Genomic DNA, 23,447 nt, shown 5'->3' with positions numbered 1-23,447 from the left:
TTCACTCCCCTTCAGTCCTACTGTGTTACTGGGACACTATTTCATTTCCCATCGGGCCTACTGTGTGACTGGGACACTATTTTACTCCCCTTCAGTCCTACCGTGTGACCCTGGGACACTATTTCATTTCCCATCGGGCCTATTGTGTGACTGGGACACTATTTCATTTCCCATCGGGCCTACTGTGTGACTGGGACACTATTTTACTCCCCTTCAGTCCTACCGTGTGACCCTGGGACACTATTTCATTTCCCATCGGGCCTATTGTGTGACTGGGACACTATTTCATTTCCCATCGGGCCTATTGTGTGACTGGGACACTATTTCATTTCCCATTGGGCCTACTGTGTGACCCTGGGACACTATTTCATTTCCCATCAGTCCTACTGTGTGACTGGGGCACTATTTCACTCCCCTTCAGTCCTACTGTGTGACTGGGACACTATTTCATTTCCCATCGGGCCTACTGTGTGACCCTGGGACGCTATTTCACTAGCTGTCTCCTCCCCTGTCCAGCTGCCTACTGCTGTACCTTGTTTCCCAGAGAAAGGGGAGGACTCAGGAGCTCCAAAGCATGGCTAAAGATCGCTGTGCCGATAAAGAAATAAATGCAAACAAGCCTAGAGCCTTCTGAAGCTAAGCCAGTACCAGCTGAAACCAGCCAGCCCTTCCACCTTCTCTGACCCAGATTCCTCTTCTAGAATCAGGTCACTCAGCCCCAAACTGTCCTGTGTTAACACCAAAGGGGAAAGAGGAGAGTCCTTTTCTAGATCTTTCTTGGTTTCTAACGTTTCTCCACAGAACTCATCACCAAAATATTTGTCATGATAGTAAATCCAACCTGGATCACTTAGAATCTGAAATAAGAATATGAATTCATTTAACAGCCCCACAATTATGTCTTATTGCACAAAGTCAGGCAAATTATCTGCAAATAACAATAACTGCTGTAGAGGTGTATTCTCTGATTAAATAAATATATATTTTATTTGAAAATTATTCCTTAATAAATATTATATTTAACAGTACAAAAAGGAAATATATTTACCAAGAACAAAGGTAGTGAGACTGTTTCTTCAGCTCTAACTACTAGTAAGAGAAAATATAAAGATATATAAAAATAACTTTTTTGTAGCCATATAAAACCGCCTTCTTAAAACACCAAATAAATAAGTACATTCAATAATTATCCATTAAGCTACGACCCTGTAGCTACTAATCTGAAATAACTAAAATTCAGTATCAGGGTCCTGGATTTACAATACTGTGTTTTTTCACTAACTTCTTCATCCGCTTAAATTTCTTCCTTAAGTCTTGATGATCTTGTTTTGAAATATACCGAAAATATCTACAACCTAAAAAATAAATAAAACAAAGCAAAATAAAGAAAAATAGTTTTAATATTATCGAATCCTTCAAATATACTTCTACATTTTTAGCTTTGCTTCATTCCTGGCATATTAATGATTATGGAAACGGAGTGAGTTTTACTGTCTATACCAGTGATGGCGAACCTTTTGAGCTCGGCATGTCAGCATTTTGAAAAACCCCAACTTAACTCTGGTGCCGTGGCACATATAGAAATTTTTTGATATTTGCAACCATAGTAAAACAAAGATTTATATTTTTGATATTTATTTTATATATTTAAATGCCATTTAACGAAGAAAAATCAACCAAAAAAATGAGTTTGTGTGTCACCTCTGACACGTGTATCATAGGTTCGCCATCACTGGTCTATACCAACATACCTAAGCACACGCTCAGAGCATCGCCAATGAAATGTACTGCTTGCTACACACGAAGATGTTTCTGGTCCATCAACATTAAAGCGTCAACTTTAGCTGGTTTTCTAAGCTGCCTCCCACACCCTTACTTAGGTGATATGCATATTATATGCATTCATATATTAAATGAGCATTCTCCAAAAGCAAATTATTCTAGAGTCCTTCTCTTTTTTGTTGTTGTTTTTTAAATATATTTTTTTATTGATTTTAGAGAGGAAGGGAGAGGGAGAGAGAGACAGAAACATCAATGATGAGAATCATTGATTGGTTGCCTCGTGCACACCCCTTACTGGGGATGGAGCGTGCAACCCAGGCCTGTGCCTGGGACCAGAATCGAACCTGGGACCCTTCAGTTCCCCCGGCCGATGCTCTATCCACTGAGCCAACCAGTTAGGGCTAGAATCCTTCACAAAGTTAGCTTGTAAAAGCAGCGAAAGAGGCATCTATAATAATAAGGAAGTTATCTGTAGAAAATCTTGATGTAAAGCACTAGAATAAATAAACCATAGGTTAGATCAGGAATTATCTAGTCATTCTAACGACCTAGCAAGTAGCTGGACGGTGGTCCAATAACTCTGCCAAAGGTGCCTGGTGCCCATTTGAAGTTCTGCCAGGCCCTCTTGCCCATTTTAATATCGGATTGTTTATTTTTGTTGTTGTTGGGTTGTATACATTCTTTATACATTTTGGGTATTAGCCTCTATCAGGATTGTTTGCAAATACCTTCTCCCACTGAGTTGGCTGCCTTTTGTTTTGTTGATTTCTTCTGCTGCACTGAGTTTTTTAGTTCGATGTCGTCCCATTCATTTATTTTTGCTTTCGGGGTCAAGTTCACAAAATCCCCTCTGAGACCAAGGTCCCTAGTTTAGTACCTATGTTTTCCTCTATGTATCTTACTGTTTCGGGTTTTATATTCAAGTCTTTAATCCATTTTGAGGTAGCTTTTATGTATGATGTCAGACAGCAGTTTACTTTCATTCTTTTAACACTTGGCTTGCCAATTTTCCCAATACCATTCATCGAAGAGGCTTTCCTTTCTCCAGTGTATGTTTTTGGCTTTTTTGTCAAAAATGAGTTGCCCATATATGTGTGGATTTGGGGGCTCTCAATTCTGTTCCATTGGTCTGTGTGTCTATTTTTCTGCCAATACCTTACTGTTTTGATTACTGTAGCTTTGTAGGATAATTTGAAGTCAGGGAGTGTGATACCTCTGGCTTTGCTTTTTTCTCAGTATTGCTGTAGCTATTTGGGGTCTTTTGTGGTTCCATACAAATTTGAATTTTTGTACTACTTCTTAGAAAAATGCCACTGGAGTTCTGATGGGGATTCTATTCCATCCGCATCTTGCTTTAGGCACCATGGCCATTTTAGCTATGCTAATTCTTCTCATCCATGAGCACAGCGTATCTTTCCATTTCTGTGTCTTCAATTTCTCTCAACAATCTCTTGTAGTTTTCTGTGTATAGGACCTTCACGTCCTTTACGTTTATTCCTAGGTATTTTATCCTTTCCGTTGCAACTGCAAATGGGATTGTGTGTTTTCTTCATTTCTTTTTCTGATGTTTCATTTCTGGTATACAGGAACACAACAGATTTCCGTACACTGACTTTGTATTCTGCACCCTTTACTATATTTATTTATTGTTGTGAATAGTCTTTTGGTGTAGTCTTTAGAGGACCCGAACAGACACTTTACCCAAGAAGACATATGGATGGCCAATAGATATATGAGATGATGCTCAACTCACTAGCTATAAGGGAAACGCAAATCAAAACCACAATAAGATACTACCTCACACCCGGTAGAATGGCTGCTCTCAATGAGATAAGAAGTAGCAAGTGCTGGAGAGGATGCAGAGAAAAGGGGACCCTGCTGGTAGGATTGTAAATTCATGCAGCCTCCATGGAAAACAGAATGGAGGCTCCTCAAACCATTAAGAATAGAGCTGCCATATGACCCAGCAATTCCTCTTCTGGGTATCTACCCCAAATATTTTTTAAGACACAATCATAAAGATATACGTATCCCTATTTCACTGTAGCATCATTCACAACAGCCAAGACACAGAAACAACCTAAGGTACCGCAGGAGGTGAGCTGTCTGATTCAACAATGGTCAAACTTCGTATTTCAAAATCGTCTAGAAGAGACTTTTAGATAAAAAGAAAACACGTACCTTTTCCTAACAATATTCCAGCTACGAAAGCTTTCTCATAAGCCAAAGCTTTGTCCTCCTTCCAATCACTTTTTGCCCAAAAGGAGCTGAAGTGAAAGCCTGGCCACCAGTTTTTCCTGGAATTCCACTCGTCCTGAACCCAGGCAAGGTGACTTCTGGAAAAGACAAAGGTCAATGTCGGAGACGGATCTACGCCGTCAGAACGGGGACTGAAGCAGAGGCTATGAACGATGAGAGGAAGACGTTTTCAGACCAACGTCTGAGTCTGGCAGTGGGAGGGCACACGCATGAAGCCACGTCCGTCTGGTTCTCGTCGATCTCTATGCCCTATTTTCCATTTAACTAAACAGCCAGCTCAGTATGCGCAGTGGTTAATACCATAGACTCTGAAGTCAAAATCCTGATTCAAATCTCAGATCTTCCATTCACTGTCCATGTGACCCCGGCCAAGGTGGTTAACCTCTCTGAGCTTCAGTTTCCTTGAGGGTATTAATGGCACCGGCTCAGAGCATTGTTACTAGGGTTAAACGGGTCCAGCAATACAGCAGGCTCATGGAAAGCTCCTGGCAAATGTTGCTTAAATGTTAGCTATTATTACTACTTATAAGTTTCTTTAAAACCTCATTGTAAATTACATGCTGCAAAGAATTCCTATCCAGATGCAGATATTATCATACAAATGCATGAATACACAGGTCTGACAGTTGAACCGGACAAGGCTAAGGGCTCATGAATGATTTAATTGAGCAAATACACATTTAGGACCTATTTGTGTCCTGTGGCAGAACTCCTACAGGTTCAACAACTGAATAGGACATTTCTCTGCCTTCAAGAATCTTACGGTCAGCAGGGGTTCAGAAAGGGTTTAGACAGGGCTTTCGATCTGCAGAGTGGTTTACAGTGAGTATATCAACATAGAACACAAAAAACATTTTATAATCAGCTCTGTTCCATCCCCAGGATCAGGTCAGATCTAAAGCCTGAAACAGGTTCCCACTGATCATGAACTTCCTAACCAACCCAAATGGATACAATGAATTAAAGAAACTATTTTTTTAAATATATATATATATATATATATATATATATATATATATATATATAATTGATTTCAGAGAGGAAGGGAGAGAGAGAGAGAGATAGAAACATCAATGATGAGAGAGAATCACTGATTGGCTGCCTCCTGCACACTCCCTACTGGGGGAATCTAGCCCACAACCCGGGCATGTGCCCTTGTCCAGAATTAAACCTGGCACCCTTTAGTCCACAGGCCGGCGCTCTATCCACTGAGCCAAACCGGCTAGGGTTGAAACAATTTTTTTATATCCCTTCTTCTCACAAAGTAAAAATATGACACTAATGATGTTATGATCAAAGCCATCATTTTTGATTCCCAGCTCACAACGGGCTTATGAAATATTTGCTGAATGAATAACCTTCCATGATCTTATGAGGCCTTAAAACCCCACTGGAAACTACTGGAAACAGCTGGGAAGAAAGCTGCTTCCCATGTGATCTTAGAAAATCCCGAAGAGTTTTATAAGAGTCCAGCACGGAGTGGGAGTGACCCCGCCTCATCCTGATTTCCAATTTGAAAACCAACATATTCCCTAACCTAACAGTGGTACTTATTTTGCTAATGTAAAAAAAATCTTGAGAAATTTTTGTATGCTATCCTTGTGACTGTTTGTGTCCTTGTTTTTTAGAAAGTCAGAAGAAAGCCGCAGAAAGGTGTGGCTCAGTGGTTGGGTGTCAACCCATGCACCGAGGGGTCACTGGTTCCATTCCTGGTCAGGGCACATGCCTGGGTTGCAGGCCCAACCCCAAGTAGGGGGCGTGCAGGAGGCAGCCTCTCAATGTTTTTCTCTCTTCCTCATCCTTCCATTCTCTCTAAAAGCAGTAACAAATATTTTTTTTAAAAAGAAATCCAAAATAAAAATTGACATATTATCAGCTCTAATATTGGGAAATATTATTATTTATGCTGACCCAGTAATAAATACCATGCGTCTCTTACTTACCCCATTAAAATCTGTCTGAGATATTTTGCCAAATATTGCCAAGCAGTCAGGTTTTTAGTGCATCCAGCAAAATCTAAGACACCGAATAGTACCTCCAGCCCCAGTTTATGGTGCTCTTCTTTGTCTGCAATGGTCACAGCAATTAGGATTCAGATAAGAAACTGAGGCACACAAAGCTAAAACATTTCATCAGCTGATACAATATTACTGAACGATAAGCCCTCTAATTTGGCTAAAAATGTAAAACAATTCATTGTACTCGTACTCTCCTGTGAAGAATCTGAAAAATTCAATAATTCAGTCCACGCTACTAAAGTCGGAATGCGGATTCTCATCTCTGAATGGGCTATACAACTGAATGCCTGACTTAGGGGCATCCATCCCCCCATCCCCACAGTCAAACACCCATGTCTAACTTTTGACTCCCAAAACCCTTAGCTACTAATGGCCTACTGTTGGCCAGAGGTCATACTGATCACACATACTCTGTCTGTTATGTGTATTATATACTGTATTCTTACAATACAGTAAGCTAGAGAAAAGACAATGTTATTAAGAAAATCATGCCCGGCCGGTGTGGCTCAGTGGTTGAGTGTCGACCAATGAACCAGGAAGTCACGGATGGATTCCCCATCAGGGCACATGCCCGGGTTGTGGGCTCGATCCCCAGTGTGGGGTGTGCAGGAGGCAGCCTATCAATGGTTCTCTCTGATCACTGATGTTTCTAGCTCTCTCTCCCTCTCCTTCCATCTCTGAAATCAATAAAAAAATATATATTTTTTAATCATAAGGAAGAGTTACAGCATTTATTGAAAAAATCCTGCATGTAAGTGGACCCACACAGCTCAAACCCACGTTGTTCGAGGATCAACTGCAAACACCGAGAACATTGTTTAAAGCGCCTGCCCTGTGTGGGCAGGTCCCACATTACTGTCTCCTACGAGGAGAGGGAATGAGACAGGCTCGCCACCTCCTGGACTCAGGCTGGCCTCTCCCTATGAAGCTACATTCTTCTCTGTATGGAGCTGTGAGGCAGCAGTGATTGCAACGAGACGAGTTATATACACTCCAGCCACTTCTCTTTGGCCGACTGCTGCCTAGCATGCTATAGCAGCATCAGCAAACTTTATTTGTAAAGGGCCGGACAGTAAACATGTAGGCCAGGGGTGGGCAACCCCTGGTGCACGTGCCAAACATGGCACGCCAGTCAGTTTTGCTGGCACGCGAAACCCTCTCTTATAATCTCCCATTTACAATGGTGAATCTTTGTTCTCAGGGATGAATTCTGTTAAGTCTCATAATAGGAGTAGCCTGACGGATGAAAGTAGTAGCTCGTGCATATCTCTGAAGGTCACGAAATAGAAACCTGATGTAAAATCTCTGTCACATCAGTGATGCAGCAGCAAAAGTCCCACTGATAATATCAAACGGAGTCCTAAAGTTTTCTGTCGGACTATCCGTGTACATGTACACGTTAAAAAATAAATGTATTTTTCATCATCGTATACTGTGTTTTTGTTGCTTGAATGAATTTTATTATTTCTTCAAGGTTCTTCACATACGTACACCTTAAGAGATATCAAGTAGGTGTAACATGTTCTCAAAAAATTAGGGTTGGCACGCAGAAGAATTTTGAGTCAGAGATTTTGCTGGTTTTGGCACGCACTCACAAAAAGGTTGCCCACCCCTGATGAAGGCTTTGTGAGCCGCGTGGTCTCTGTGCTGCCGCAGTGCAAAAGCAGCCACGGACACCAGCGACACCACGCCAGCGCACGGCGTGGCTGGGCTCCAGGACTCAGATCGGGTGAGCAATGGATTTGGCCCAGGGACCTTGGGCTGCTGACCGCCTCGTCCATGGCGTGTCTGCCCACAGGGATATAAAACACGCACGACTCACCCGATTTCCTCAGTAACCTATGGAATTCTAACATCAGTGTATGAGACGGCACAATCTGATACAAAATCTGGAAGAAGGGATAATCTTGTGTTATTTGCACATTCAAAAGGCATTTCTCAAATGTCAGCTTACTTTTCAAATAAATAAAGCTCTTACTCTCGAATAGCCCTTCAGTGAATGAATCATTGATTTAAAAGATACTTAGCTTTTATCCAGTTTCAATTCAGGTATAGAGAGGATTCTCTGTAAAGCTATTGTTTAAAAATCACTGATAATAACTAGATAATCAGAGGTGTAGGGGAAACAGATGGAGACTTTTCATTTTCTCCTTATACATTTTTTATACTGTATACCACACATAAAAATTTAATTTCTTTTCCGAAGTCAAAACTGAGAGAGAAAAAAATAAAGGAAGAAAACTATTTCACACAGGCCCTGCCAGTGTGACTCAGTGGTTGAGTGTCAACCCATGAACCATGAGGTTCCCGGTTCGATTCCAGGTCGGAGCACATGCCCATGATGCAGGCTCGATCCCCAGTACAGGGCGCGCAGGAGGCAGCTGACTGATGTCTCTCCCACCGATGTTTCTATCTTTCTATCCCTCTCCCTCCCTCCCTCTCTCTCTCTCTAAAAACCAATTAAAAATCTTTTTTTAAAAAATCTATACCTTAAGCACACTTATCAGTTTCTCTCTTGGTGCCTTCTCCCTCTTCAGGAAGTTGTATAAGTAGACGTGCGCGTTCGGGTTGGATGGGAACTTTTCGTCGTAGGCATAATTAGTGAGGACCTCTCGGGCCCCATCTTGATCCCCGTAGAATTCCAGCATCTATAGAAAAAAAAATAGTATCTTAGCTAAATTCTGTCAGACATGAAAGATAACGCACAAGTTAATGATGGGCACAAAAACGTCATAAAACTGAAAAAGAGCATTTGCGGTGTGGGTTATGGTGGTCACGCCCGTTTCTGCTCTCCGCAGCATGTTACAGCCTCTGTGGAGGGCAGAGGTCACTTACAACAAAGGCCTGCTGGCTTCCCACTGTATCCTCATCCTATTTGTTACTGAACAACCCAACAACTTCACATGAGAACTGTCCCTGTAAGAAATGAAGCGCTTACAGCAGAGCACTCTGGGCAGGAAAGAGAACACAGGACATCGCCCGCCTCGGTGCCCTGCGTAACGTCAGCCACAAAAGGGGTGCGTGGGAAGTGCAGTCCCTTTCATCCCACTCCAACGTTACCCGGAAACTTCCGGGCTCACCAGCATCCGGTCTCAGAGATGCTCTTCTGACAACACAATGACCACTTCAGCACTCATGAAGCATCACAAAGCCAATTAGTGTGAGGACTTATTTGGTGCCTCGGGCCAAGGCCCCCTGTCCTTCCGTCATGACTCTGGGGTAAAAGCCGTTATTCTCCATCAGATATATCGTGACCTAATTTCAGATTTTTCTGTCCCCTACCGTTCTACATCCCATCGAGTCATAAAAGATCTTTCTGCTTTTCTTTTAAGCTCGATAAGAATAATATGGAGTTGGCATTTACAACTATATTGTGATTTATTTTATAAATATTTGGCTATGACATATTATCCAGCGGTAAAAACAAAGAAAAGTAACAGTTACAGTATACTAGTAAAATAAACAAAAAATGTTCAGACCAAAAGGAGAGACTTTTTTTTCTTTAACAATTTCTAAATATTCGTTTCCTTCTGATCAGTAGAGGTTAGGCTTATAGTAAAAAGGACACTGATAAAATGTTATGAAAAGTCTACTTACCTCTACATAGCTCTTCACAAAAGGGTCCCAAACGCCAGGCGTCTGAACCAATGCAGAGAAGTTGATGGACGTCTTCCAGCTGTGCTTGAACATGTTCTGAGATGCTGTGCTGTAAGCATAGTCATCCTCATCTAATCAAAGATCAAAGACTTTTAAGAATCACTCAGAACTGACCGCAGAATCAGCAATCCGTAACTACCCACAAGAAAAGCTCAGGCCCTGACGGCTTTGCTGGCGAATTCAAACGTTGAAAGGATGAGACTGATTCTTCACAAACTCTTCCCCCCCAAAAAAAGAAGAGGGAACACTTTCCAGCTCACTCTATGAGGCCAGTATTCCCCTCAGACCCAAACAAGACAAGGACAACACAAGAACATGAGGGACCAATCTTTCCAGAGACACAGATGCAAATATCCTCAGCAAAATACTAGCAAATTAAAATCAGGACAGTGGTTGCCCTAACCGGTTTGGCTCAGTGGATAGAGCGTCAGTCTGCGGACTGAAAGGTCCCAGGTTCGATTCCGGTCAAGGGCATGTACCTGGGTTGCGGGCACATCCCCAGTAGGGGGTGTGCAGGAGGCAGCTGATCAATGTTTCTCTCTTATCGATGTTTCTAACTGTCTATCCCTCTCTCTTCCTCTCTGTAAAAAAGTCAATAAAATATATTTTTTTAAAAAAATCAGGAGAGTGGTTTTCTCAAGGCAATGGAAGGAGAGGCACAGGTGGGGGGCTTCATGGTGACAGCAATGCTGTGCCCCTTAACCTGGGTGGCAGGTACATGGATGTTTGTTTTGTAATTATTCATTCTACCACACATTTGTTTTATACATTTTTTTCTGTCTATATCCCTTCCATTCTATATCCCATCGAGTCATTCAGCAGGTCCTCAAATAATATCTTGCGTTCAACATTTCGTTATACTGTTGTTGACATGCCACAGGAACTTGACTCTTGTTTCTATCAATCCGCCTGTGGTAAAACTGGTTTTATCACATGTCATTTCGCTTATTAAAGTCACAGAACCTATCAACGATGTTAAGTGAGCACTTACTGTATGTTATATTTCACAACCTTAAATGTTTAAAAGAAAGTTACTCAGTCTTTCAAAGGCAACAACTAACAGACGACCAAAATACTTTTTGGTACCAGTGCTACATTTTAACCAAAAAACTAACTCATCGCCCCCAAAAAGAGGGATTGGTATTCTCTCCCCAGTAGATCAACTGAATAGATATCAATATGGACTTGGAAACGAGGTGATAAGAGGAAAGCAGGTAAGAAATGGTATAGAAAACTTTTTTAAAAAATTGATTTCAGAAAGGGAGGGAGAAGGAGAGAGAATCATCGATCGGCTGCCTCTTGCACACCTCCCACTGGAGATCAAGCCCGCAACTCAGAATCGAACCGTGGTTCATAGGTCAATGCTCAACCACTGAGCCACACCGGCTGAACTAGAAAAACATTTTAAAGCAAAAAGGCAGATCCCTGAGTAAGTCTACGTTAGGTGTGAACTTCCTGTGGAAGGGGGTTCCCAGTCGCCTAGTGCGTGAAATCCAACCAGGACAGGCCATCGCAGCAGCAAGGGATGGTTATGTGCTATGTCCTTAGGAGCTTAGTTATACAGAACTAGCCATAGGTTTTTTCTTATTAAGCAGACATTGGAGGCTGGAAGTCATGTAAAGAGCTCCACGTGTCATCCCCTCTTCCTCTCCTGTTGCTACAGAACAACGAACGGGTCAGCTGTAGGAAGGGCCTGGACCATCTGTCCGTGGGGGAGATGGTGTCAATGCCAGGTTCCAATGGCTTCTGTCATCAAATATTTGCTTCAGTTCTACCTAACCACGTGTAAGAAAGTAAATATTGAACTGAAAACTTACCTAATCAACATCAGCAAGCCTGTTTATTTTTTTTAAAAAAATATCGCAGCGGGCATTGTAGCAAGGTGAACTGAAGAAACAGCAGACAGACACGAGACCTCGAAAGATGTGACTGGTGCAGACAAGGAGATACAACAGAAAACACACAGGGAAAGCTTAGAGCAATTACAAAGCAAGAGGCCAAGGGTCCAATAACACAGGCTGCACAGGCGGCTGATCTATAGGGGTCAAGTGTAAGGATAAGGGGTCTACTGAGTCCTGATGGGCGGAGGGCATTCTGGATAAGGGGATGGCATGAAGACCACACAAGATTATCACGATGAAGACCGCGCTGTAGAAGGGTCTTGGGAGAGGTCGGAAGTAGGAAGAGGGAAGGGAGTTCTGAGGTTAGTAAAATCACACGACCAGAGACCAAGGAAATACTACTTATCCCATAAGCATAATAAGAAAACACTGCTTACCACACACAACGAGATAAATACCATGACTGAGATTTGGATAGAAAACCAGAACATAAAAAGGAATGAATCACAGAAAAGCTACAGAGAAAAACTAAACAAGAGAAAGGAAATGAAGACAGCCTATAGCTTTGAAGAACACAGATGCGGCGCTAGCACAGGATACCATCACCAGTAAAAAGAAAGAGAAAGGGAACTCAGTTTGAGACGGACACATGGTCAGTTTCTGGTATGATCCAGAGAAGTGTCTGTGCCCAGCTGGCGTGGCTCAGTGGTTGAACGTCGACCCATGTACCAGGAGGTCAGTGTGATTCCCGGTCAGGGCACATGCCCGGGTTGTGGGCTCCATCCCCAGTAGGGGAGTGCAGAAGGCAACCGATGAATAATTCTCTCTCATATTGATGTTTCTATCTCTCTCCCCTCCTTTCCTCTCTCTGAAATGAGTAAAAACATACTGAAAAAAGGGAAAGAAAATGGTCTGGTATGACCTTTGTACAGAGATGAAAGAACTTTATCTTGCTCTATTCTTTAAACATAGTATTCTGAGAAACAACATTATAAAACACACTAAACCCCATTCTAAACCCACAAGAAGAAACACTTATGATATGCAAAGAAAATGATCACCTTTCCTGGAAATCATATTTAAAAACAGCAATGAATCTAAAATGGTCATAAACTTAATTTATGAATCATCTAAGTTTTGTCTGAAAAGGCTTTTGATACATCAATATATAAAAGATGATGGAGAATTTTACATCCATAGAAACATCTGCTCTCTGTAACATCTGGATAAAGCTCGGCTGGGAGGTCGGGGATTCGATTTACTCCTTAAGGTCCCTGTGTCCCTCTGACCCAGAATTATCCCCCAACAGTTCACTTTACCCACTCACCAAGCTCGGACAGTTCCTTCTTCTTCTTAGACCAAGTGTAATATTGCAGGAGCCCTTTATAGGCCTGAACAAGGTTGATTAACGCCTCCTGGGAAGACGACTTTTCACCGTATCTCCACGTCTCCGCCTGGCTGAGATTTCTGCTGGCGTCGTCGAACATCCCGTGATGCAGGAGGTACAACGCGTGTTGCAAGGAGATCTGCAACCATAACGAGAACATGCGCCATGACCTGTTGGGTGCTTAGAACACCATTCGTCAGGAAGCTCAGTGAACATAGGACGTATGTCGGGCCGAGACCTTGGCAGGACACAAACGATGTTAACAACACTGGCCCCGTCATCCAAAATTTCCATCTAGCAAAGAGGGAAGAGTGTGGAGCAGCACGAGGTGGGTGAGAGTAAAATGATGTCAGCTTACAGAGAGAGGACCGCGCGATCTAGGGAAAGAGCCTGTGCCCTGGGGACAGACAGTCCTGGCTCAGATGCTGCCCCAAAGCGGCATCAACAGAGAGGAGCCTGGTGGTTGCCAAGGGCTGAGGGTGGAGGAGGCGGGAAGATGCTGGTCAAAGGGCACACATTTTCAGTTATGAGATGAGTAAGTTCCGGGGACCTGATATACAGTACGGTAGCTAGAGTTAATGACGCGGAATTGTATGCTCGAACGTTCCCGGGAGGGTAGAGCTTTAATGTTCTCACTGTAACTACAACACAATGGTAATTATGTGAGAGGAAGGAGGTGCCAGCTCACCTTATTGTGGTAACTCTTTCATGATGTGTACATGGATCAAATCATCACACTGTACGCATTAAACCTCCACAGTGATATATGCCAATTATAGCTCCACAAAGCTGGGGGAAAACGATTTCACATATGCAAACTCCCAATTTGTTTAGTTCAATCCTTTTCCAAAAGTGCCGATTGCTAGAGAGCTCAAGCGACTTGAGCAAAGGATGAGAAGGTGGCCCCTCAGAGGGCTGGTCTGGGCAGCTCGAGACATAGAACAAGCAGGTATTTTAACTCAGAGGTCAAGGTAGGCGACAGGAAACAGAGAAGTAGATGGTTCTCACAGCACCGCTTCCTTTCAGCTTCTTATTTATCCACGTCCCTAACACTCTGTCTAGGGCAGTGATGGTGAACCTTTTGAGCTCGGCGTGTCAGCATTTTTAAAAACCCTAACTGAACTCTGGTGCCGTGTCACATACAGAAATTTTTTGATATTTGCAACCATAGTAAAACAAAGACTTATATTTTTGCTATTTATTTTATATATTTAAATGCCATTTAACAAAGAAAAATCAACCAAAAAAATGAGTTCGCGTGTCATAGGTTCGCCATCACTGGTCTAGGCCTTTTACCTGACCACTTATCTCACTGCTGAGACCAGCTGTTTTGTTGAAATGAACACTGCAAAGGTAAATTCACAAAGCCCGTGTTCTTACCGTTAAGTAATTCATGACGCCAATGTTTTTCATCCTGTCTGCAAAGGTATTAAAAGTCTCCACGCTGCTTTTGGGGTGATAATAGAGAATTTCACTTCCGAGTTTCCAAATAATCTGTCAAAACAGAAATTACTAACAAAAATGTAAAATCTTTGCCTTAACCAATGTCTGCCTAAGAAAGCTATTTTTTTTCCTGATTATTTCATTCAAAAGCAACCTATAATTTCTTTTCCTAGATACCACCTCCATCAATATTTCACTACACTTCCCCCAGTGAAACTACTATTGTATCACACGTGATTAAAACTTTCCCGCCGATTAAAATACCAGGTAACTATGATAGTGCCATTTTTAAATTAGTCGTCTAAAGAAGGCAGGCAGTTGAGATATGCACTGAAGATAACATTTTTAACTAACATAGGAAAAAAACCAAATGAGAGCAATGGATTGGATACTTCCTGAGATCCCAGCAAGCTTTCTCAATACTGACTATGTGTAACCTACATTTAGGGCTCAAATCTAAGAATGTGTACCAGCTATGGACAGATTGAGAACCGCTGCCCTAGACGATTCCAATAGAGCCAAACAAGCGCCTAGAAAGCCCTGATCCAAGTGCCTCACTTCACAAAACAAACTCTGGACAAAGAGAACCTGTGACTTGCCCAGTGATTTAAAGCTGCATGAAACCTTCGTCCATAAACTGAAGTTTCAATCAATGGGATAACTTTTTCTTTCAGATTGTTTTTGGCTCTATTAGATATCTAACTCATACACTGGTTACTGTAACCTGGCTGGCGTGGCGCAGTGGTTGAGCAACATCGACCTATGAACCAGGAGTTCACGGTTCGATTCCCGGTCAGAGCACATGCCCAGGTTCCACGCTCCATCCCCAGTATGGGGCATGAAGGAGGAAGCTGATCGGTGATTCTCGTTCATCATTGATGTTTCTCTCTCTTCCTCTCCCTTCCTCTCTGAAATCAATACAAATATATTTTAAAAAAATAAATAAAAGCTATTTGAGATTTCCAGGTGAAATTATTTCGGACAAACTGTTTTTTACTGAACAAATTTAACCATATATGCGAGACACCGTTTCAGAGCCCTGCCCTACTGGAAATTACATTCTACTGTAGAGACAGACAATAACCAAGAAACATAATAAATAAATTGGCAAAAACTATGGGAAACAAATGGAGTGGGATAAGGGGACCCGAGGGACAGCTGGAAGGTGGAGAGGTGTGTCCAGCGTCAACTGTAGTCACATTGGGCCCCGTTGAAAATGCTAGAGTGAGTCCTGAACACCTTTCCAGGTAAAGGAAACAGCTAAGGCAAAGGCAACCAGGCAAGTAAGAGCCTGTCCAAGTAAGAGAAGGAAGGCGGTGAGGATGCAGAGGAAAAAACAAGGAGAGTGACAGATGAGGTCAGAGAGAGGTCGGAGCGGGGAGGGCAGAGGGAAGACATGTAGAACACGCAGGCATCGGGAGGACGCTGGCTGCTACGTGCAGTGACATGGGAAGCCACCAGGTCTTCAGCAGGATCATGTTTTAAAAGGATCACGCTGAGGCAACATGTTCATTAGTCACAGAACTTGGGAGCAAATCAAAACCACCATGAGATGTCACCTTCACAACCACTAGGACAGCTGCAATCAAAAGACAGACAATAACAAGTGTTGGCAAGGATGTGGGAACCTGGAGCCCTCCCACACTGCTGGTGGGAGGGTCAAATGGTGTCATCGCTCTGGCATAGCAGACGGTTCTCCAGAGATTAAACCGCTCCCATGCGGCCCAGCGATTCCGCTCCTGGGTACATACCCAAACATCCCGACCACAACCTGTAAGAGTGTCCAGCAGCCTTATTCACAATAACCACAAAGTGGAAAGAATCCACATGTCCAACAACTGACAAATGGACAAATAAAATGAGCTATGATCTACATCAGGGGTCCTCAAACTTTTTAAACAGGGGGCCAGTTCACTGTCCCTCAGACCGTTGGAGGGCCGGACTATAGTTTAAAAAAAAACTATGAACAAATTCCTATGCACACTGCACATATCTTATTTTGAAGTAAAAAAACAAAACGGGAACAAATACAATATTTGTATTTGCATGTGGCCCGCGGGCCGTAGTTTGAGGACCCCTGATCTACATAATGGAACATTGCTTTGCAATAATAAAAAGGAATGATGTACTAATACACGCTACAACCCGGGTAAACCTTGACAACATCATGTACAGTGAAAGAAGTCACTCACAGAGGCCATACATTATATGGTTCCACTTACATGAAATCTCCAGAATAGAAAGTCCTAGATTAGTGGCTGCCAGGGGCTGGGGCGAAGGGGGGGGGGGGGGGGAGGAGGGGTGAAGAGAAAAACAGGGACTGAATACAAGTCCATAGAGGATTTCTTCTTGGGGAGACAAAAATGTCCACGTTCAGATTGTGGTAATAGTTGCACACCTCTGTGAATATCTATGAAAAAACCCCTGAACTGTATACCACTGAAACGGGTGAATTGTATGGTGTGTCAATAAAACGATTTCTCACTCGCCCTAGCTGGTTTGGCTCAATAGATAGAGCGTCAGCCTGCAGACTGAAGGGTCCCAGGTTCGATTCCAGTCAAGGGCACATGCCTGGGTTGCGGGCTGATCCCCCATGGGGGGCGTGCAGGAGGCAGCTGATCAATGACTCTCAATGTTTCTATCTCTCTCTCCCTCTCCCTTCCTCTCTGAAATCAATACAAATATATTAAAGTAAATAAATAAATAATAAAACGATTTCTCTCTTTCTAAAATTATAAAAAGCGTCGCTCTAGTTGCTGTGCTGAAACCAGACAGGAGGAGGAAAAGGGCCAACAGCGGTCTCACCGGGATGGCAATGGCCTGGATCAGGGGCAGCCTGGTCGCACCCCAGGGAATCTGAAAGTACAGCCAACGGGACTTTCTGATGGTTTGGAGATGGGACATGAGAAAAAAAAGGAGGACTCCGGAGTCTGGCCTTAGCAGCTGGATACATAAAACCATCATCTTCTGAGATGAAGAAAATGTGGTGAGGATCAGAACCATTTCTGCCAAAAGAAGCTGAAACTCCCAGGGATCGGTGACCTCTCCCGCAGACGCGCCCCTGCCTCACCTCGGGCGCAGCCTGCCTCTTGTGGCTGTCCGAGTCTTCCAGGATCTGGAGGTAGCTGTGCATGAACTCGGCTGCTCGCTGCCACTGATGCTTCAGCAGGGCTTCTTGGATGAAACTTAAACAGGCACTTGTCGTCTGAGCAAAATCCTTCTCCTTTTTCCCTCGGGTTGCTATAAAGATTAAAGAGAAGAGTCTTTTATGTATTTTTTAATATGTCTTGATTGATTTGAGAGAGGAAGGGAGAGGGAGAAAGGTAGAAACATCAATGATGAGAGAAAATCATCGATCGGCTGCCTCCTGCATGCCCCCTACTGGGGATCAAGCCTGCAACCCGGGCATGTGCCCTGACCAGGAATCAAACCGTGACCTCCTGGTTCACTGGTTGTTGCTCAACCACTGAGCCGCAACGGCTGGGCAAAGAGAGGAGTCTTTTACCCAGTGACCCCAATTCAACAGCTCAAAAACTTACTTCTGATAAGCATAAGTGTTAGCAAGTAGAACAGTGTATATTACCTTAATCTAGCCCATCCCAAATATCAAAGCTAGCTTCACTGGAAACAAACTCTTCCACACTATTTTAACTAGTTTTAGCAAATGAAAAAAAAAAGTCTAATGTGGAGATGTGTAATTTGATGTTTTACCAGAGTCAACAAACCCTTCAAATCTGACTCCATCACCCTTTCACTCTTGTACTAAATAATCTAAATAATCTGAGTAGAATTGTCCAAGAGGGCCCCAAATGCATAGTCTCAAGTCGTTAGAATGCGTAGAAATCATTAGGGCCATCCTAGGCAAACAGGGCCTTTAGTACCTACCAGTGTTCTAAAAACAAGAGGCGGGCTTTAATGTTTTTAAGGACTGAGTTCCTAGTAACTCAATGACATTAAATGCAAATTAGACTAAAACAATTCTTTAGGTCTCTAAAGAATTGACAATACGGAAAAAAGGGGACATGTGTAATATTTCAACAATAAAGATTTAAAAATAAAAAAATAAAAGAATTGACAATACTCATATTAAGAATATTTGGAATTAGTTACAACCCTGTTATAGGAGCAACTGGTTGCATACTGCCACTCCTCTTCCCTTCCCGTACCTCTAGGGGGCCCCTAGGGACCAGCAGTCTTTCAGCTCAGGCACCCTTACTCTGAGAGTACACAGACTAACAGGTACATGCAAACTATAGTTTTAGAGCAATCAACTTCCTCCCGTACTCTTTCCTAAAATTCATCTCCTAGAGAACTGTGCCTACAGTCAAGGCCTTGTGAACAAAAGCAGTATGAGTTGCCTTAAGGTGAAAATGGAGGAGAAAGTGAATAACTAACATATCCAGCACTTAAAGTCATTTGAGATTCAGTTTCCTCACCTTTAAAATGCCTAGCATCACCCTGGCCGGCTTGCCTCAGTGGATAGTGCGTCAGCCTGCGGACCGATGGGTCCCAGGTTCGATCCCGGCCAAGGGCACATGCCTGGATTGCGGGCTTGATCCCCAATAGGGGGTGTGCAGGAGGCAGCCGATCCATGATTCTCTCTCATCATTGATATTTCTCTCTCTCTCTCCTTCTCCCTTCCTCTCTGAAATCAATAAAGAAATATATTTAAAAAAAATAAATAAAATAAAATAAAATAAATAAAATAAAATGCCTAGCATGTAGATTTACAGCGGATTTAGCCAATGTCAGGGATATAATAAGTGCTCAGGAAAAAGAAAAAGAAAAAGAAAAAGAAAAAGAAAAAGACATGTGTATCTGCCATAATACAGATATTATTAATTCAAAGGAAAAGAATTCTAAAACAAAAAAATCATCTATTTTTTTATTTCTTTTTGGCTGCAGCATAAGAAATTGTCATCTATTTATTCCTATCCTGAAAAGTGAACCAAGCTTAGTTATTCATGTTGCATTCATATGGGATCTTATCCTCTCTTGCATGGAGGGTAAAATGGCTGAATAGTATTTTACTTACCCACACTTTCTACTTGCTTTTGGAGCCAAGGAAGACACATTCCTGAACGAGGGCGGACACTGGTTTCTGCTGGGTCATCCTCTGGCGTGGGCCTCAGCAAGTCTTCGCTGAAATCACTCATACCTACTTCAGACCGAGAAGATCAGTTACTTTCTGCACGTCTTAATCCACAGTCTTCTGGTTTATACAGAAAAACAGACATTTCTTAATCTAGCAAATAACACTTGATCAGCAACATTAATTGTAGCCTGTAATTCCTTTTAAAAATATAAATTTGGGCCCTAGCCGGCTTGGCTCAGTGGATAGAGCGTCAGCCTGCGGACTAAAGGGTCCCAGGTTCAATTCCAGCCAAGGGCACATGCCCGGGTTGTGGGCTCAACCCCCAGTGCTGGGCGTCCAGGAGGAAGCCAATCAATGATTCTCTCTCATCACTGATGTTTCTCTCTCTCCCTCTCCCTTCCTCTCTGAAATCAATAAAAATATATATTTTAAAAAAATAAAAATATACATACAAATTTGTCAGCAACAACCAAAATAAATGATCCATTCAAAAAAACAGACAAAAACTATGTTTCAAGAAAACACCAACATAGATAAGATACCTGCCCCTTGATTTAAAAAAGAAAACAATGCAAACCTAAAGGAAGAAACAGCAGCCCTGGTCAGGTAGCTCATTGGTTAGAGCACCCACCCAATACACCAAGGTTTGGGGTTTGATCCTGGGTCAGGGCACAGACAAGACTCAACCAATGAATGCATAAACAAGCGTTAACAACAAATGGATGTTTCTCTATCTCTCTCAAATCAAATCAAGGTATATATTTTTTTAATTTTTAAAAATGTAATAAAGGGAGAAACAGCAAAACAATGCATAATAACAAGACAGTACAATAATAACAGTAATAGTAGTAGTTAACATTTACTGGGCCCTTTTTATACATCGGTCGTATAAATCATCTAATTTAATCTTTAAGAACCGTAACCTGGCCTGACGTCACAAGCAAGGTGAGGACAATATTCTACGAACCAGAACTTCAAACTACTTGGCCTGAATGGAGTTTGGGGTCTGTGCGCAGGAGGGGACCGGAATGCAGAAGTGAGGGCGGGAAAGAATCTAGAAGGACAGCCCTATGCCCAGCTGAGTCTGGACTTGACCCTCAAGATGCTCCGCTAACCGGTTTGGCTCAGAGGATAGAGCATCGGCCTGCGGACTGAAGGGTCCCAGGTTCCATCCCGCTCATGGGCAGGTACCTTGGTTGCGGGCACATCCCCAGGAGGGGGTGTGCAGGAGGCAGCTGATCGATGTTTCTCATTCATCAATGTTTCTAACTCTCTATCCCTCTCCCTTCCTCTCTGTAAAAAAAAAAAAAAAAAAGAAAAAAATCAATAAAATATTTTTTTAAAAAAGATGCTCAGGGCCCTCTCCCTCGCTCCCCACCCATTCCGATGGCTCGTTAGGTCCTGCTGACGGCTGCCTGCTGGCCCTTGAATCTGCCCCTTCTCCGCAATCCTGCGCCGGCACCCTAGCCAGCACCTTCACACTGGGTCCACCAGCACCTTCACACAGAGTCCACCAGCACCTTCACACTGGGTCCACCAGCACCTTCACACTGGGTCCGGCTTCCTGCACTCGCTTTCCAACTAGTGGCCCCGCCTCAGATTCAGCCACTCCACGCCACTGCCTGCATCGATCTTTCAAAACCAAGCTCTAGAGTCGGGAGCGTGGGCTTTAAATGGCACCAGAATCTGAGCCCCACGCGCATGCACTTTAACGAGTCCTTGTAGAAGCAGCTCTCCCCTCCCAAATTCCCCAAGGCTGCAGGGGCGTCATGCGAGTTCGCCAAAGTCCCTCCACCCTCCCGCCGGCGGTGATGGGATGGACGGAGGGTACCGCGGCACTCACCGCTGGCAGCAGGGCCTCTCTTCGCACCGCCCAACGCAGCCCCGGCTCCGACGCCGCCAGAGCAAACACCGGAAGTGGAGTTAGCCCGAGCTCCGTGTGAGCATGCGCGAAGCCCGCTCCGGGCTCGCAGGCGACGCGCCGACGCAGCCCCGCCCCTAACTCCTCCAGCGGCGGCGCAGTCTTGGCTGTCCGCGGCTCGACCCCACCCCCCAGCCCATTCCCCCGCCCAGGTGACCCGGAAGTGATCGCGAACTCCCGCCCTCCCAGGGCGCTCACTCCAGATTTGCACCTTAGGCTATCGGCGTGGGAATAATGGGAGACTTTCGTTGCAAATGGATTTTGGGGCGACTGGAGGGCAAGTGGTTGGTGGTCCGAGCACAGCAAATCTGTGTCCTCTTTTCTTAAAATTAAGTTTTGAATTTAGGGGACCCTTGACTATCTCCCCAAAGGTTGGGCAACACAGTTGTTGTTTTTTCCCCTTTTCAGCAGTGGTGGTTCTGCTGACACCTGGAGTCGCTGTCATGAGGACCATCGACAAACTTTTTATGAAATAGGGGTGGAAAGTAGGGTGGCGAAGTGTGAAATAACGGAAAGCCGAGGAGTCCTAGGCAAGACAGCCCTGGCAACGCAGAGGCCAATGGTAAATGTGTGTGAGATGATTATGAGAAATGCACAATAAATGCATAGCTAGCACTTAATGACTAGGAGCATAAGGATAACTGTATCTTATGCTTTTTATTAAGGTCTTCAGATTCATCTGAAATGGCAATGAAATTCTCAAATATCCCGAACAATAATCTCAACCTCTGATTACAAAAAAAAAAAAAAAAATTGGTGGCTCTTGAGATAACCACCATCCTTCTTTCTCCTTCTGCAAAAGTTCCAAAAGAGCATGGCCAAAATATGTTCAAAATATGTTAAATTCTAAAACAAAATTTTAAGCTTTTCATCTCGTTAAAATAAGTATATGCAGAATAATGTACAGATCTGTACAAATGTATGGATCTGATGTTAATTTTTAATCCCTGCCTTCTTGAGCTGTGCTATCTTTAAATGTGTCTAGTCTGAATTAATATGCACTGTAAGTGTAAAATACCAGATTTCAAAGATTTCATATAAAATAAAGAATGTCAAATGCCTCGTTAATAATTTTACATTGATTACAAGTTGAAACAGTAATGCTTTGGATGTATTGTATTAAATAAGATGTATTTTTATATATATATATTTTATTGATTTTTCAGAGAGGAAGGGATAGAGACAGAGAAAGTTAGAAACATCGATGAGAGAGAAACATAGATCAGCTGCCTCCTGCACATCCCCCACCGGGGATGTGCCCGCAACCCAGGCACATGCCCCCGACTGGAACCGAACCCGGGACCTCCCAGTCCGCAGGCCGACGCTCTATCCACTGAGCCAAACCGGTTAGGGCTGTTTTACCTTTCTAATGTCACTTGTAGAAATTTTAAATTTGTAGCTGGCATCATATTGCTATTGGACAGCATTGTTCTTGGGAGTCAGTGAGATGTAAGGGAAATACCAGGTTTAGATCCATTATTTAATCATTCTGGTTTGATGTCATTCAATCATCCTCTAATGCATTCCATATCATTTCATATCCGATGCATATTTAAATAAGGATGAACTTTTTTTTTCTTCATCTTTTGATTGGGATATACTTTTATACTTGCAGGGAACTCTTACTCTTCCTGTATGCAATTGCTCGACATCCACACCTGAATAGTCTTCGTGATGGCATTTATGTTCCTGTTCCTAATTTTATACTGAATGTGTCGATTAAAATGCTGAGGATTCAGGAGGTTTCCCTTGCCTGGGTGTGTGATCTGTTAACAGGTTGTCTCTGCTTGTGTTACATCAAGAGCCTATTTTCTTCCTCTCAGTTCTTAGCATCTCCTTCAGGAGGCGCCTTTGAACTGCCAAGCACAGCTTGGGAGGTTGTTACCTGCCACGCTGACTTTTAGTAAGAAGGGAGGTGTCTGTGGTGGGTTCCATCTAAAAAATGTCTCCCTTGTGACCAAGTCATTGATTGGCTGAGACTCTCGCTGTACCATCAACCATCGCTGTTGGCTAAGAGCCAGATATGTTTGCTGTTTAAATTTTT

The 23,447-nt window shown here is 43.1% G+C and overlaps 1 protein-coding gene across 1 annotated transcript; it reads right to left on the bottom strand.

Moving 5' to 3' along the window:
• Positions 1 to 1,108: 1,108 nt before the first annotated feature.
• On the bottom strand, positions 1,109 to 21,397 carry TAF1A (TATA-box binding protein associated factor, RNA polymerase I subunit A). The gene is made up of 11 exons (XM_081114536.1): positions 21,326 to 21,397; positions 19,423 to 19,545; positions 17,458 to 17,627; positions 14,325 to 14,438; positions 12,885 to 13,083; positions 9,657 to 9,787; positions 8,549 to 8,707; positions 7,882 to 7,948; positions 5,985 to 6,108; positions 3,964 to 4,118; positions 1,109 to 1,355 (listed from the first exon to the last, which is right to left on the bottom strand). Exons 2-11 carry the CDS (start codon positions 19,541 to 19,543, stop codon positions 1,243 to 1,245), a joined length of 1,353 nt encoding a protein of 450 aa, XP_080970662.1. The 5' UTR covers positions 19,544 to 19,545; positions 21,326 to 21,397; the 3' UTR covers positions 1,109 to 1,242.
• Between the last annotated feature and the right edge of the window lie 2,050 nt (positions 21,398 to 23,447).

The sequence above is a fragment of the Myotis nattereri genome, assembly GCF_964212035.1.
Source record: "Myotis nattereri genome assembly, chromosome: 20".
In the NCBI taxonomy this organism is placed as follows: domain Eukaryota; kingdom Metazoa; phylum Chordata; class Mammalia; order Chiroptera; family Vespertilionidae; genus Myotis; species Myotis nattereri.
The sequence above is the reverse complement of the archived record's forward strand: the minus strand, read 5'-3'. Positions and strand labels throughout refer to the sequence as shown.

Coding starts and splice junctions, on each gene's coding strand:
- TAF1A (XM_081114536.1), bottom strand. CDS start 19,543: ATGAGTGATTTCAGCGAAGACTTGCTGAGGCCCACGCCAGAGGATGAC. Junction 17,628..19,422: donor AAAGCAAGTAGAAAGTGTGG/GTAAGTAAAATA, acceptor TAATCTTTATAG/CAACCCGAGGGAAAAAGGAG. Junction 14,439..17,457: donor AGAGGCAGGCTGCGCCCGAG/GTGAGGCAGGGG, acceptor CTGTTTTGACAG/ATTATTTGGAAACTCGGAAG.